Source organism: Ictidomys tridecemlineatus, chromosome 7, assembly GCF_052094955.1.
Source record: "Ictidomys tridecemlineatus isolate mIctTri1 chromosome 7, mIctTri1.hap1, whole genome shotgun sequence".
NCBI lineage: Eukaryota > Metazoa > Chordata > Mammalia > Rodentia > Sciuridae > Ictidomys > Ictidomys tridecemlineatus.
In genome coordinates, this window is record NC_135483.1 from 11,173,219 (window position 1) to 11,189,683 (window position 16,465).

At 40.7% G+C, this 16,465-nt stretch overlaps 1 protein-coding gene across 5 annotated transcripts in view; it reads left to right on the top strand.

Annotated features, from left to right (window-relative positions):
* The window catches only part of Asap1 (ArfGAP with SH3 domain, ankyrin repeat and PH domain 1), a 330,593-nt gene that overhangs the window by 245,288 nt on the left and 68,840 nt on the right, over positions 1-16,465 (top strand). For 3 of the 5 annotated variants that reach the window (XM_078016709.1, XM_078016707.1, XM_078016710.1), the window contains 4 exons: positions 4,509-4,584; positions 5,957-6,079; positions 11,627-11,727; positions 15,787-15,856. In XM_078016709.1, coding sequence (XP_077872835.1) covers positions 4,509-4,584; positions 5,957-6,079; positions 11,627-11,727; positions 15,787-15,856 — 370 coding nt within the window. The remainder of the gene's footprint in view (positions 1-4,508; positions 4,585-5,956; positions 6,080-11,626; positions 11,728-15,786; positions 15,857-16,465) is intronic. The other 2 variants (XM_078016711.1, XM_078016708.1) reach the window with 1 other exon arrangement.

Sequence of the window (16,465 nt, forward strand, 5' to 3'; positions counted from 1 at the left end):
TAAATAAAAAATAAATAAATAAGGAGGTTCGTTCACAACTAACATAAATAAAGAACATATTTTAAAAACCACAGACACCACACCCACTACAGCCCTGTAATTAAAGTAATAAACAAAAATGGAAAGATATATATAACCATCAGCTGATGAATGGTTCAACAAATGTGGTGTCACCGCACAAGGGAGTTGTATTCAGCCATACAAAAGAATGAAGTACCAATGCATGCTACAACAGAGATGGATCTTTGAAACATGCTTAAGACACAAGACCACATATTGTATGATTCTGTGTAAAATGTCTAGAAAAGGTAAACCCATAGAGACGAAAGGCATATTTCATGGTTGCAAGGGCAGAGGAGAAGGGAGGAAGTGGTGGACACTGCTGTGCGCAGGACACTGGAGGGTGATGGAAGTCCTGGAATTTTTGGCGATGGTTATGTAATGTTGCACATATACTAAAAACTACTAAATAGGGCACTTTAAAACTGAAATTTATTATATGAATTTTATCTCGAGGGAAAAAATGAAATTAAAAAACTATAAAACAAATTACCCTCACAAAACTTATAGCTAGAAAGTAATGGAACCAAATCTTCAATCCAGGTCTCCAGCTTCAGAGTACATGCTCCTAGACAGCATGCCAGAAACCTTGATTTGGTAAGCCTGGGATTGGGCCTAGACATCCACGTTTTTAAGGCTTGATTTCCAGGAGTGGGTTCAGGACTGCCACTTGGATCTGAATTGTTGGATTAGTGCTGTATGTTCAAGCTCATTGGTGCCACAGATGTGGAGAGTGTGTCTGGAAGGAAGTCACCCTGTTACCTGGAAGGCAGGGAATTAGTTCTTGACTCAGAGCCTGAGGCTGGGAGACCAGGCTCTCAGAAGGTGTGAGGGCTAGTCAGTTCATTGTTTAATTTGTTTGGTGGGTTGGAAAATAGGTTCTCTTAGCCTTTAGTCAAACAGCATCTCCTTCTAGGCCAACTCAAACAGAATCTGACCAGGAGGATCAGGGAGACACTCTGGTTTTGCTTGGTTTTCCTTCCCCATTGCTGTTTGGACACAATTAAGAAGGCTAAAAATGAAGGACATAGGGACTCTGGATGCTAAGGCTCTGATTTGTTTTCTGGAGATTGTTCTGCCAGTGGACGGGTATCCCTGTTAGATGAACATGGCTTTGCACTTTGGGCTGTGGGTGTGTTATAGCCTGTCAGTGTAAATATGAGGTCCCTCTGCCCATCAGCTGGCAACTTAAATTTTCTTAGCATCCTGTATCATTAAAATGTGGTGACATGTATCTCAAGCTGCTTGATTAAGTTGTGAAGCCAGTCTTGCCTTCTCTAAGGTCAGAAAACTAATGAAGCTCATTTTGGCCTGGGACTGTCACGTGCTGAACTACATGTCTGTGCCTGTTGTGTTAATAAGCACATTATCTTCAGGGCTCTCCAGAACTCTCCCAGGCCAAGTGATCGTCTCCTTTTCCTATATAAGGACTAGTGATAATTACCTATGGTGTTGAGTTGCAGTGAGATTTTGTTTTTTTAAGTTACTGACTTATTATAAAAGACACAAGTGACCAGGTAGATGATGAGGCACATAGGGTGAGATCCAAAAGGGTCTTGAGTTTCTGTCCCCATGGAATTCGATATGCTGCTCTCCTACACTAACCCAGAAGTTCTCTGAATACCTCTATTTAGGGAATTTTTTGGAAGCTCCATTATGTGACGTGCTTGATTAAATTATTGGCCACTGGTAATAAACTCAATCTCCAGCCCCACTCCCCTCCCCATAGGTGGGAGGAGAAGGAGGATTGAAGGTTCCTCTGCTCTAATCACATGGTTGGTTCCATAATGAAACTTTTAAAAAGAGATATTCCCTGCATGGTGCAAAATAGTGACAGACACAGAGAAAAATCTCAGTTCATGACAGCTGCTATTGTGACTGTTGTCATCATTCTCAATTTTCTGAAGATCTCATCATATTTCAGTAAATATGGACAGAGAACATGGCTGAGACAAGTGCCAGACAGGTGATTTCCTTCCATTTGGAGGATTTGCACGTCAAATTCCGTGATAGGTAATCAGAGCTCACACTTGTGCTTAACTCCCAGTTGATAGAACACTTTTCGTCTGTAGTAAGTAGCTTGTCTAGTGCTCCTCAAAGTTAATGTGCACTTGCAGAGGTGAGCATGCCGCTCTTCATGTAGGGCCACTACCCTGCCCCAGGACTCACATCTAGCAAGGTTTAGAGCTAGGACATCATGCTTCTGACTTTCCCAAGCCCTTGCATTTCCTTGGAACTGCAGCCAACTGCAGTGGAGAGGAAGAGGGGAAGAGAGAAGCTGCTGCCCTCTGAAGTGTGACAGGTAGTGGCTCTGTGTCCTTCTCAAGGAGAGAGAATCAAGCATGCAAAGAAAGGAATCACCAGAGGGACAGTGCGGTTGGCAGCATGTTGGCATTTGCTCTTTATGGCTTTACTTATGACTCTCTTGGTCATTTTGTTCTCTCTGCAACCCATCCTTCATTTCTGCTCCTGTTTCCAAAACTAGAAATTGGCCCTAAGATGACTTTTTCCGAGAAGCTTGCCTTCAACCTGTCCTCCCAGACTAAACATCAATTATTTAATCTTTTTTGCTTCAGTAATATGCCATGTTTTAGGGGAAAGTTTTTAGAAAATGAAGCTGAAGGGAAAAAAAACAAAACACATTTTTCGAACTCAAAAGATGACTGAACTTAGGTATCCCTGGTGTGCACATCAGTGGGATCACACTGTAGATAGCACTTTCTTTGCATTAGGCTCAGATCTGTTTGCTTATTCATAGAGCAGCACCATCCAGTGGAGCTTCCTGCAGTGATGGTCATGTTCGTATTCCTCACCGTCTGCCATGGGTTGAGAAGGAACAAGCAACTGGAAATAGTGTGGCATGGCTGCAGGCCAACAATTTCTGTTGTTAATTTTGTTTTTTATTTTATTGCTTTTTGGTTTTGTTGGTGGTGGTTTGGTTTTGTTTTGCAATAGGGATAAAACCCAGGGGTGCTTTATCCAACTGAGCTGCATCCCCAGTCCTTTAGGGTTTTGTTTTGACACAAAAATCTCACTAAATTGCCGAGACAGGCCTCGGAGTCACAGTTCTCCTGCCTCAACCTCTCAAGTCTCTGGAATCACAGATGTGTGCCCCTGCACCTGGCTTGGAGCCTAAAGTTTTTAAGGGAAAATAGTAGAAGTTAAAATCAGAAAAGTATTCAAGGGACATAAGATACAAGTTCTTTAATTCTGTATGAAGAAGTTTCACTTGCATCCCTGTAGAATGTGGTGAGAACCTGAAAATGAGGACTTGAATATGTTTTCCAGTTAAATAGTTGACCAAAAAGGTGTCTTTCCCCCTGTCCCTTTTGCTGGAAGATTTTATAAAATAGTGTTTCTCTTAATTTGGTAAAATTTTTCCACCAAAAGATTTCAGCCTTAAAGAATGCTGGCACTGTGAAGGCAAGTTCTGATAGGTTGTCTTATTGGCAATGAACGTAGAGAAGAAGTGTAAAATGTACCCTAAAATATCTTGCTGTTGCTTCATTTGCAGGCACTTGTGGAGCATCTGCATTGTGTAGGGCTGGCTGTGATATGGAGATAAGATAGTCCTCATTGTCTGTAGGGAGACAGAAGAACAGATACAGTCCATGGAGAAATAATGGACAGTGGGGGCATGATTAGAGAAGCTTCCAGTAGAGCAGTAGAATTCGTAAATACCAGTGTCCTGCAGCTCATTGTACTAAGCTGATGTCACACACTGGGCCCCTGAGTGGAATGCTCTGCCTGCAGTAGGAAGTCTCCCTCTGGTGTCGACAGCAAGGCTACTGAATCAGGGAGGCCTGAGTCTCAGTCGTCTGTCTCTGTGTGAACAACCTGAGCAAGTCCTGTGCTCTCTCTCCTCCATGTACCCTTCTTAAAAACAGGGATGAGATTGAAGTGCTTCATTCATTCCGCTGGCGTTAGCTCTTGTTAGGATTCAGGCCTTTCTACCTATGTGCTGACATTCCGTTTTCCAGGTCCATTGTACTGTTGCTTTGAAGTCCTCTGTTTTAAGCATGTGTTGGAATACAGATCCCTCTGGGGGACTGAAAGAACTCTGACCTCCCTCCTGCCTGTCCCTCTAGTCCAGTCACATCTCTGTTCGTGGTGGCCACTTTGACTTCATGGATGCCAGTGGTTAAGATGTTTTTCTTTCTTGAATTCAAATGTGGCTCAACCAGGAGGAATTGTTCTACGTGTAGATGGGTGGACACATTATGAAATCATCACGTGAGGACTGCAACAGTAATTTACAGTGACTATGATATCAGATGTGAAATACTAGCCATAATTTGTTGTTGGTGGTGCATCTTTACAAAATACTGAAATTTGTTTTATACTTGTTTTGTGAAGGTAAATAAGAGGGTCTGTGTTTTCAGATTTTTCAGGTAATTATAGTTCTTTTTTTTACATTGCTGATAAACTGCCAATGTTTTGTATTATAGTTTCTTCCAAGATGGCTTGAAAACAGCTGATAAATTGAAACAGTACATTGAAAAACTGGCTGCTGATTTATATAATGTAAGTTCTCCCTGCAATACATGCATTTCAACTCGTGGCAAACATCAGTAAATTTGAAATCTGTTCAAGAATGGTATCAAAAGCAGAAAAGCTTAAATGATCCTTCTGTTTAGCTCAGAGCAATTACCACTTGTCAGATACTCCTCCTATGCATCTTTGGGGTGCATGGGAGTAGCAGGAAGGGGAGTATATAACCTTTGGTTCTAGATGGTTCTCTGTTCAGGACTACATAGCTTCAAATTTTAATGCCGGTTAGTCAGGAACAATTTTTGGCCATGGAAGGGTATAAATTACATAACTATCTGAGTAAGCAGAGTTATGGATTTATTTTGCTCTTTTTTTTTTTCTTCAAAATACCAGTGTTTCACTTTTTTAAGCCAAAAGGAAAACTTTTCTGGGAAAAAAAGCTAAATATAAACATACAAATGGCAAATTCATTGCCTACATGAAGCTCTTTGTAAGCAGTATTAAAAGAATGTATTTTATGAATCTGAGGAAATATCTTCAGATAAGGTTTTGGCATTGTAAATTATGCCTTATATAGGTTGAACATCCCTCATCCAGACATCCAGAATCCAAAATCTGAAACTTTTGGGGCACTGACTGACATGACCCTGCGACAGGTTATAGTCAAAATGTAGGTGTGCTAAAAATACTGTAGAAAATTACCTTCAGCCTATTTTTATAAAGTATATGTGAAATAAAAGTGAATTTCATGTTTAGATTTGTGTCCCATCTTCAAGGTATCTCATTATATTGTGCATATATTCCAAAATTCTAAAAACAAACAAAAAAACACTCTGGTCTTAGATAAGGAATTTTCCACCTATGTTTTTAATATAACTTTGAAAGCACATAGTATTTATTTTGTAATTTTCTTTTAATAGTTTATGTGGTTCAGATTACAGTTAAATTCCAAGTGATTTTTTAAAAAGCAGGAGTCTCTTGTCCTCACATGGTGTGCATGAACCTTCGTTGTGCACTGGCCCATGGGATTCCTGGTTGTCCGTGTGCTTCTCTTCCGGCCCATCTAATCCCATCGTGGTGTTCCTACCTCCACACTTTGAAAAGCTAGAATCAGTGATCTCAGTATTATATCAGTTTACCTTCCTGCTTCAGGGTTTTGCCTCGCCTGGATGTATTATTTAATAAGACAGCATGGTGCATTGTTCATGAATTCCAGAACTCATTGGTACTTCCTTAGGATGAGAAGACCATGCCTCTCATATCAAAAATAAGACTTTAGGAAGGACTAATAAGAAAATCTACTGTGTCATTGAATTGTTTAATGAGTGCTATATTTGGATAAATCAAACTCTGCTCATAAAAGTATGAATGATAAGTAACAGAAGATGATTTTTTTCTTTCATAGATAAAACAGACCCAGGATGAAGAAAAGAAACAGCTCACTGCACTTCGAGATTTAATAAAATCCTCTCTTCAGCTTGATCAGAAAGAAGTAGGTGGTTTATATGTTCCCAGCAGGGCTAACAGTGTAAGTGAGGCTGCTTCTGCTACTGATACCCTTTCTGTTTCCTGCTCTGCAAAACAGGCACATTTATGGCTTCCTTCCAGGGTGGTTGTGGGGACAAAGAGATGTGAGGGACCAATGTGCACCCACAGTGATGCCCAGTGTAGAAACCCTATTTTAGTTTTCTTTCCATTATAAAAAAAGATACCCTGATCTACAATTCTGTGACTCTAGAGTTCTAATTCTGCCCTCGAAGGAAAGGCAGTACACCCCATGTTGCTAAACCTTATATCCAGCCAAAGGGGCATGTCTCATTTTGCCAGGGAAATAAGGAAATATTTATTTATTTATTGTTTATTTATTCTGTAGGCAGAATCCTACAGAAGCTTTGCCCCATAAACAGAAAAATTTGGGTAAAATGTTCCTTGGATATTGAAACAAAGTATACAGTGCATGGTAGATGTTAGATGACTGCAGTAACCTTAATTATAAAGGTCATTTGTTCAACCATTCAGTTAATACCTACTGTGTGCCAAGCACTGTTTGAGGTATTAAGCTGCAGTCTCTCCCATCAAGAAACTCATTATCTAGACTGAGTCAGAAGCATGAACCCATTAGTCATGCCTAAATCAGTAGCAGTGCTATTCAGGAGTTCTTGGGAGGTAGGTTGCAGCCAGAGAGAAACTCAGAGGTAGAAGACTGCAAACAGTTTGAGGCAGGGTAGGTAGAAGAATAAGCAGTGGGTTTCTGAGATAAAAACTCAGTTCTGATTATGAAGGACCTTGAATGTTGGATTTCATAATAAGGGAAAATTGAAAAATAAGTACCATTTGTTACATGGAAGAAAGTCAAATGTGCCTGTTTATGTTATGAGATTATTATGGATTAAATTTTAAGTATTCAAATGCAATATTAATAGTCATTTTTTATATTGTCAATTTCTCATGCTATCTCACAACAGTAGCATTCTCACTTTTTCTAATTCCTAAAGTTTCTGAAAGGAATTTCTGAGTCCAGAACAAAGATGAAGCAACCGTCCTTAAAGTGTGGGAAGCCCTGCGCCAGCCACACGGGGCCTATGCAGCAACCCTGGAGGTTTTCCTCACTGAGCGGATGTAACTTGCTGTTCGCCTGCTTTTCCAATGCAGTTTTTATATGCTTTGGGGTTTTCTCAGGTGAAAGTACCTGCTCACCTGTGGAGAAGGCATGGTGGCCAGGAAGATCTGTGTGTTCTGAGGCAATATCTGTACCCAGCAGTCTCAGGCGCTTCCTGCACCTGTGATCTGAGGCCTTCCTGAGCATCAGATTGAAAATCAGTCCCACCACTCACCTTCTTAGAGAAGATGTCTCCCCCCTGAGTGATTTCTCAGTATAAAAATCCGTTGAAAGACTCAAATGGCAGGGGGCCTTGGGTGGATTGTATCTGAGAGAAAAGTGAGAATTCTTACTGGTATGCACTTAACCACTTGCTATCTGTTTTGTCAACAGGATCACCTCTTCCTATATATGGATACTTTATTGGAAAAAAAAGTCCCTTTTTTGTTTTGCATAGAGACTAATGTATTCTGCTTAAGCTAACTAAAGAAAAAGTTTTCTCTAAACAAAAGGAATATGTACATGATGCAAAGCAGATGTTTTGATTTGTTTTAATTCTACCCCAAATTAATAAATAAGTTTCCATTAGCAGCATATCCAGAGTGTTTTACAAGAAAAATTGATCTTTCACAACACACCTGTCCCTTTCACATGGCTCTTTATTATCTCTTGTTGCAAACTATGTTTAGAAGCTAATGATTTTTAACAACTTAGATTCAATGTGAGAGGAGAGTATCCACCAGAGAGTTCTCATCATTGCACTACTTTTTGAACAGTGTAAAGTAATATAAAAGGTTACCTGAGAAATTAAAAACACCCAACAAATCTTTTAGCCTGTCTCCCCCACCATGTTCTAACATGGCTCCATTGAAGGAAACTTTAAAATTTTTAATTGTGAATAATATGCCCAGATTTTTGGAAGGCTTGTTTTTTTTTTTCCTTGTCAAAATCAAATTAACTCTTTATTGTCTTATTTATTTATTTATTTATTAAGTCTTTATTTGGCAGGTGTACTATGAAATTAGCTATCTTAACCTCTTACAATAGAATATCCTAACCTCCCAAAAGAACTATTTGTTCCCTAACTATCTTTAGGGTTATAAATATTCTATTTTCAGTGGTGATGTCTGTCAGTCATATTCAGAGTGTATTGAATCATTTCAAAAATTCCTGCCTTTTGTTTGAGTCACTGATAGGCGCTGAATCGCCATCACAGTGTGATTTGTAAGTTTGGGGGATTCCATGCATTGCTCTTCTCTGTCTACTTTGCAATATCTGGCACATTGCTGGGCACCCCAAAACTGCTTAATAAGCATTTAGTAAGACAAAACAGAAGGGATCTTTGCCCACTCATCCACACGCTTAATTGAAAATTGAAGCAGTAGAAGTTTGGTTTTGAATTGAATACCAGAAACATTTATAACCCCCATTAAATCAGTGAGTATGTGTAATTGCTTGCAGTTTAAAGAGATTGAGATTTTAGTCCTTAATAATAGATTTTATGTTAATACGGTTTCAGATAAGAAAGTGATTTGTCTGCACTACTAATAAGAGGATAGGAAATTGAGCTAAAAATAATAGGGCAATTTCATTCTATAGTTTACATTTCCTGCCTCACATCATGAAATTTCCCCAAGGATTTAAGTTCATTCTTTATTTTTAATATTACATATATTTGCCCAAATGAGTTTTCCATTTGCGCTTCTCTTTTCTGAATACATACTTAACTTCTGTTATGCTATGAATGAATTCAGGATCTATTTCTTCAGTTGTGTTTTTATATGATTGTGTTGATGATTTTCCAATACCTACTTTCTCGGAAGAGAAAATCCTTTTCATTTATTTATAGTACTCTGCTAAGCCACCTGAAAGGCTATCATTTCTCCACGTGCACAAATGATAATTGATAGAACTTTATTAAGCCATGAAACTCACTAATAGTCATTTTGGTATTACTGATGCTTGACTTTTGCCACATATTGCTTCTTTCTGTTCAGTTTAATAAAATCAAAGCCTAGATTAAGGCAATTTTGTTCACCCTTAGAAATATGTTTGCCTGATATACAGCAAACCCATTCAACTCAAGCACTTGTTATTTAGAATTTAAAGTTTATGTGGGCAAATAATAAATTATATGTAAGGAATGTTTTCACACCAAGTTTAAAGATTATAATAATTTTCATACATCATTCATCTGAATCCATGTTTAGAAAAATGTGTGAGTACTTTTATTTTTAAAACTTAGACTTGTATTTTAAAGGCTATCAAATGAGTCAAGTTTAGAGACGGTTTTAAGAAGATATCAAGGAGATTTTAGATTTTGTTTTTAATGTTTCTGGGAGACAGGGGAGGTCCCTGACTTTAAATCAGTAGTTGTAATTCTCATGTGATTTCACTGGAGTAAAGCAGAGAGCTTTGTGGATTTCACTAATCCCTGCCCTTATTTTGTCCCGGGCCTCAGTTCCTGCTACCTGAGCTGATTTTCAGTCCTAATTTTTCTTTGTCAGTTTATAATGCCTCCCTCAAGAAAATTGTCCCAGGGCTGGGGTTGGGGCTCAGTGGTAGAGCACTCGCCTAGCATGTGTGAGGTATTGGGTTTGATCCTCAGCACCACATAAAAATAAATGAATACAATGAAGGTCCATCAACGCTAAAAATATGTATATTTTTTAAAAAGAAGAGGAAATTGCCCCAACTGTTCCTAGGGACTGTAGCTGGAGGCACTGGGAGGGCAGGGTCGCTCCTCTGCCTGTCTGGCATACAGTCTAGTCCCTCAGTCCTGTCTCCATCCAGAAAGCAAGGGAATGCCTACCAGGGAGGAGTCCGTGAGCTCAGTTACTATGCAGTTCAAGGCTCTGATTCTGTTTAAAGGTAAACATTTAGGAGAGTTTCACAAGAGATTGCCAGATTTCACTCCATGCCCCACCCCTGCCCATGTTAAAATTGTCTAGTTACATGAAAGGAATCTGGATTGTTAGAGAAATTACTCAAGAGTAAGAAAGTGACTTGAATCTGTGACCTCTTTAACATCAGTCAGCTTGCCTGGTATATAGTTGGCTCTAGCTACTTGATGAGAGAGCAGGACAGCAACGTGGTCAGAGTGTGAGCGTCCACCTGCACGTCAGGACTGCATCCTCTGTCCAGGCTTTTAGGTTTGAACACAGAATTTATCACGACTGGAATAGCCTCACAAAGGCGCACGGTCATAGAAATTTTCCTCCCACTAATTTGCCTCACTGATCACACACTGTTTGACCCAGAGGACTGAATGTCTGAAAGAAGCCACCCTGGCCTTGAGGTGTGTTGTGCACATCCATCAAGAGATAACCAGTGCGGCTGGTTGAGCTTCCCGCAGCACCACCACATTTTAGGTGTCTCTTATAGACTGGATGTATGCACTCGGCTCTCTTTATTTGAACTCTTACAATCTATGGCTCTTCTGAAGTTTTCTAAGTAAATAATTTTGAGTTTCACTGAGTTATTGATTCCCTGACCACACGCATTGAAGCTTGTCTACACTGCATCTTGGTAACCTATACCTCATGTTCTTCCATTCTGCTATATTTCTGCTGTCACTCAACATGGCCCAGCAGAACCCTATAGGTGTAAGATATTTACTGTCCCGTCACCCAAGGGTTATCATGATTCCAAAGGTACACGATCGTGTTTTCTGGTATTATTCTTACAGCGATGTTCTCTTTGTGCATTATATGAAATGTTTAAATTATGAGTGTCAACGTTTTCAACAAAATTAACTGTATTTTCCAACATTCTGCCTTTTCTCTCTCTGCTTTTGCCCTTCCTGATCGAAGTCTAGGAGAGTAAGTCCATACTTCCTGTGAGAATGTATTGTCCTCCTTCCATGTCTAGACACCCATGTTGTCATGCTACAGTCCAATATTTGTCACTTGTTTCTTAGGCTTTCACGACGTAGTGGCCGCTTGGCCACATAGTCCTTAGAAACTGTGGTGGGGCACCAATGGCATGCCCCCATGGGTTGCACGGGTTTGTTTTGTGGTCCACCTGTCTTTCCATTGCTTCCTGTGCTCGCCTCTGCTGTTTGTGTAAACTGGTCGTTTGGTAGCCCACCAGCGCCCTGTGTGTGTTTGAACTCACTTCAGAGTAGAGCTGGGTCCACCTGTCTTTCCATTGCTTCCTGTGCTCGCCTCTGCTGTTTGTGTAAACTGGTCGTCTGGTAGCCCACCAGCGCCCTGTGTGTGTTTGAACTCACTTCAGAGTAGAGCTGGGCTCTGAGCTAGAAACAGGAGACCCAGGCCCAGCCCTTCCTCGGACTGGCTTTGTGACTGGCACATGTTTTCCTGCCCTTTTCCTCCTCCTAAAACCAAGGCAAAGACCTCACAGCTCTCAAAGCTTCATAATTCTTAGACCAATGGGCAAAGGCTCAAGGGCAGGATAGAGTCGAGGATTTGAAAATCGTCTCCAGCTTGAGCTTAATTAGTGGTTTCTATTTTCTAGGATTCCCAGAGCCGGCAAGGAGGGTACAGCATGCATCAGCTCCAGGGCAACAAGGAGTACGGCAGTGAGAAGAAGGGCTACCTGCTCAAGAAGAGCGACGGGTGTGTACGGGCCCCGCGTCCCACGGTGTGATCCGCATATTTACTGAGGGCTGTTAACTAGCAATTTTTTCTAGCCTCTCAAATTGGAAAACACACTTAACTGTTCTCTAATGCACTGACTTTCTTCACATAAGTCTGAGATTTAACCTGCTGTCTTTAAAAAAAAAAAAAAAAAAAAAGCAGTAGTAGTTTTGTGGCCCCTCCAAATGGCACCTGTCACTTGTAACCTGTACTTTTAGGAAGGCAATAAGTGAGAGGCCCTCCTCTCTACTGTTAGTTATTGCATTGTTCTCTGCCTGGGAGCTGCACCTGGCCATTCAAACCCCAACCTCGGGGGTCACCTCGACCTTTTCTGTTACAGCCAATCTGACAAAAGCCCTTCCATTCTAACTCTAAATATAATGCACCTCTAGCCGTCTCTGCTGCCCAGAGATGGTCCACTAACATCTCTCCTGGACTGTTGGTGCCACCTTCTAACTGGACTCTGTCACTGTCTTCTCCCTCTCCAACTCCCCTCTAACAGCTCTCAGAGGGCTCTGGTCTGGTCTTGTTTTGGTTGGTTGGTTTTGGTACAGGGAATTTATCCCAGGGCCAGTTTATCACTGAGCTATGTCCCCAGTCCTCCTTATTTTTGAGACAGGGTCTCACTAAGTTGCTGAGGCTGGCCTCAAATGTGTCACCCTCCTGCCTCAGCCTTCCAGGTTGCTGGGATTAGAGGTGTGCACCACCACACCTGGCCCAGAATGGTCTTTACACATCCAGCACACCATGTCATTCGTTCGCTTACATTGCTCCAGTGACTTCCCTTTGCATACAGAGTGTGTTGCCTGGTCTTTCTCTTCAGCCTCCTTGTTCCACTTTGTCCCCTGGTCCTGCCACACTGGCCTTTGTTGCTTGAACAAATGATCCTATTTAGCAGTAAGTGCTTAACTAGACTCTTAAATCATTTCCTTTACTAATTGGCATCCATTTTTAAAAGAAAGCTCTTTGCTTTCTGACTGCTTGCGGGCATATGTTCTTGGCCTTATCTAAGCTATAGGTGTTTTATTGGTTTTGTTTGTTGAAATTGCAGCCATTTCTCTTAGAAATTTCTGGTGTTGCTGTCTTTATGCTCATTCTATTCATGCTTTCAACAAGTATCTTTTGAGAATCCTCTGTGTCTAGGACTCAAGGAACCTGAAATATATAGCATTGAGCAAAAGAAAGTCCTTACATTCTAAAGAAAGAAAAAGGCAACAATGTACTATTGCATTTCTTTCAAAGCAGAAGTATAAAATCAAATTTTTAAGCACTGTCACCTGAAATCACCATGATTTTCTGGAACTTAGAGTTGCCTATTTCTGAGTGGTTAACATCTGCATGTCCCAGGAAGATCAGTGTTTTCATCAGTATTGTTTAGTCCAGACCTTAAAATGTTCTTTTGTGACCATCTGCTGAGTGCCTACCCTACTGCCAGAGACCCGCAGTCATCTCTGTGACTGACATCATACAGCAATTGCAAGAGCCAGATTTGAACCTTCATATCTGACTTCACATCAGGAGTCTCCCCTTCATATTTCAAAGTGGCCATCACTGCTGTCAACCACTCTTGGCACACCCAAAACAAACTAGCATACTCACCCTTCCACATGCCTTCATACATTTCGTAGGCATACAGCAAGCACTCTAGTGTGTGAGGCAGTCTGCTGGTGCTGGGGGGTAAAAGGTAGGTGAGAGATGGCTTTCACTCTCACCCTGCTGCAATCTGTTGGTAAGAGATAAGGGAAGAGCTGTTGCATCTTAGAGTTGGGAGGTTGGAAGTCAAGTGGTCCAAACTCCTAATAATTGCTTCAGCAGCCCAGGTGAATCGCGATAACCCAGAGTTGCTGGTGGTTACTTCTGTGGAAGAAGATACTGCAGTGCCTATACCTGAAGACAAATTCATTTGCTAATAGTAACCACTGATATGCTGTGATTTTCTCCTAAGGGTCATTTGCATTAGTAATTTCTGACCCCAATTTTAAAATGTTTCTTGTTTCTTAAGGATTGTTACACAATTTGAAAACCAATATAAAATGTCTAATAATTTAAAACTTTATGGTCCAGAGGCATTTATTAAGAGGCATGGGAGCATATATTTTCTCAACATAATCCCAGAAGGAGGGCATTATTATCTTCATGATACAGGCAAGGAAAATGAGTCCCTAAGAGGTGAAGTAACATGAGTTAGGTGACAGCTTTGCTGGGATTATGCTAGACAATGACATGGGATCCAAAGCCCAAATGATCCAGCATCAACATCGATACACACTGAGTCGTGCAAGGCTACTTTTTAATAGAAAAGAGCTGTAGAAGATTTACAAAGATCAGGAGCTGCTGTTCTCAGTTGTGCAGGGGCATATCTTAATACTCTCCTCCTCCTGGCGATCTGCAATGCCTCATTAGCAGTCTCTCGGCCAGAAAGGTCAGTGCTTTTGTGTTACTTTCCTCAGCTTCATTAGCTGTGCAAGAGAATATGATGTTTATTTTATGATTCCTGAATACACATAAGAAAAACTGATGTGTAAAAGCTTAACTAAATAAAATGAATAAACTGAGCAGGGAGAGTTTACCCAAGGTTGAGTAGTTTGACTAGTTGGTGGTTTGGAATTTTGAAATGTGTTAGGAAGGATGGTGTTGGCTTTGGCTTAATGTACAGGGACTGCCTCTCCCATCTTCACAAGCTTCTGTGAGAGTAAAACAAGATCAGTACCACTTATAGATAGCTGTAACCGTTAACCAAATTCAGGCATTTTCATTTGATAGATATCAGCGCTAATATCCTAGTTAGTACTTACAAAAGAAAGTTTGTGATTTAGCTGTGATTTGAGGATAGTTCTCAATTAGTGGTTCTAAACTATCTCCTGAGGAGACTAGCATTTTGAGCATTGTGTTCAGTTTACATCTAGTCAAATGGAGTCAAATTCTCATCATGCTCTGAAAAACATGCTCTGGAACAAACTATACTTCTGGTAGTTATATATATAAGAAGACAGTGTTTTCTATGTTGGTTTTAAATTCATGTTTTGGCAGTTTCCTTAGAGTATTAATTTATGATGGAAAAGAAAATGCAAGTTACAATTTTAAAGATCTGGGAAAGATAGAATGGTCTTCTCTGGTGTCATTTGTTTCCATGGCAACAGAAGGCCTGCACAACCCTCTCCCAGGCCAGGGGATCCTATTCCCTGCCCATTTCTGCCTCCCCCGGGGAAGTGGTCCCAAGCAGCAAAGCTGCACCTGCTGCACGTGCACAGCTCTGCCCGACACTCAGCCTCTTAATCGCACCCAGAGCTTCACAGGAAACTCCAAGTTGAAATTAGTTCTCTTTGGAGGTTTCCATCTTCAGCATCATCATTTTTTTTTTTCAAAATATCACAACTCCTTCAGATGGTTTGACCACAGGTGACTCCTGTATGAATCAGGAACAGTTCTCTTTCCAGGGGCTCTGGCATCATTTTAGCATTGGAAGACCCCTGAAGGGGAGGTGTACGAGTCACCAAAACTAGATCATCTTGTGCCTTGGACCCTCAGCTCGTTTTCCTACATCTGAGGCAGCCTCACCCCCGTTCTTCTCCTGCATGACAGACTTCATAACTTTTTTAAAATTCATCTAATTGTAGAATTAATCAGTTAATAGAGCCTTTTGGTAAAAGATTGACAGATATGGTTATAAGCATTACTAACATAATGCCTAATATAGGTCTGGGCCCCCTTTCCAGAGAATAGTATTTTTACCTATATTGTAACCATAATTGATTTTTCATTCTCCTGCTATTATATTTCTATAATTTCTATTTCTCATTTTCACCATCAAAAACAATGTTGTAATGAGCATCTTTGTTATGCCTACCTGTCTGAATTACCCTCTAGCTGGGGTATAAAAGGCAATCAGAATTTTCTGATTTATGTAACTTAACGGGGGGGTCAGGATTTTTTAATTTTGGATTGGGGTTTTTTGTAATTCTTGTTCATCATACCATATGACTGTATGTCCCAGATGACTCAGACACTATTTACAGTTCTGTTGGGCTTGCTTCCTAGGATCCGGAAAGTGTGGCAAAGGAGGAAGTGCACCGTCAAGAATGGAATTCTGACCATCTCACACGCAACTGTAAGTGTGTCTGTGGTTTTCCCGCCTGTTTGTTACACTTTCAGCCTCCTGAACCAGAAAGCTCCTGAGGCGATGTAACCACACTAAGGTTTTGCCCACATATTGTTATGTGTGGATTTGGGTCAGATCATTTAGGACATTCTCTTACAAAACATTGGTTTTATCTTGTCCTGTGGTAGCCTATGTCCTTCTGTGTCACCCCCAGAAACCATTTTTTTGTTGTTGTTCCCTCAACCTGAATTGGGTATTGTTTGATCTTATAATCTTATCTTTAGAAATGCCATCGGCTGCTCTAAAAGGCCTAGGTCCTGCATTGGAAAGTTGATAGAGGATGTTCTTTGCATAGAAGAGTAATGTAGGAATGATGTGTGTAGAGATGTTCAGTCATGCTGGCCGCAAGAGTGCACAGTGAAACAAGTTCTGTTTTGCCTTTTTAAACTATCAAACCAAAAATGGAGTCGGGGGTTGTACCTGGGATTGAACTCAGGGACACTCGGCCACTGAGCCACTTCACCAGCCCTTTTTTGTATTTTATTTAGTGACAGGGTCTCAGTTGCTTAGCGCCTTGCCATTGCTGAGGCTGGCTTTGAACTCACGATCCTCCTGTCT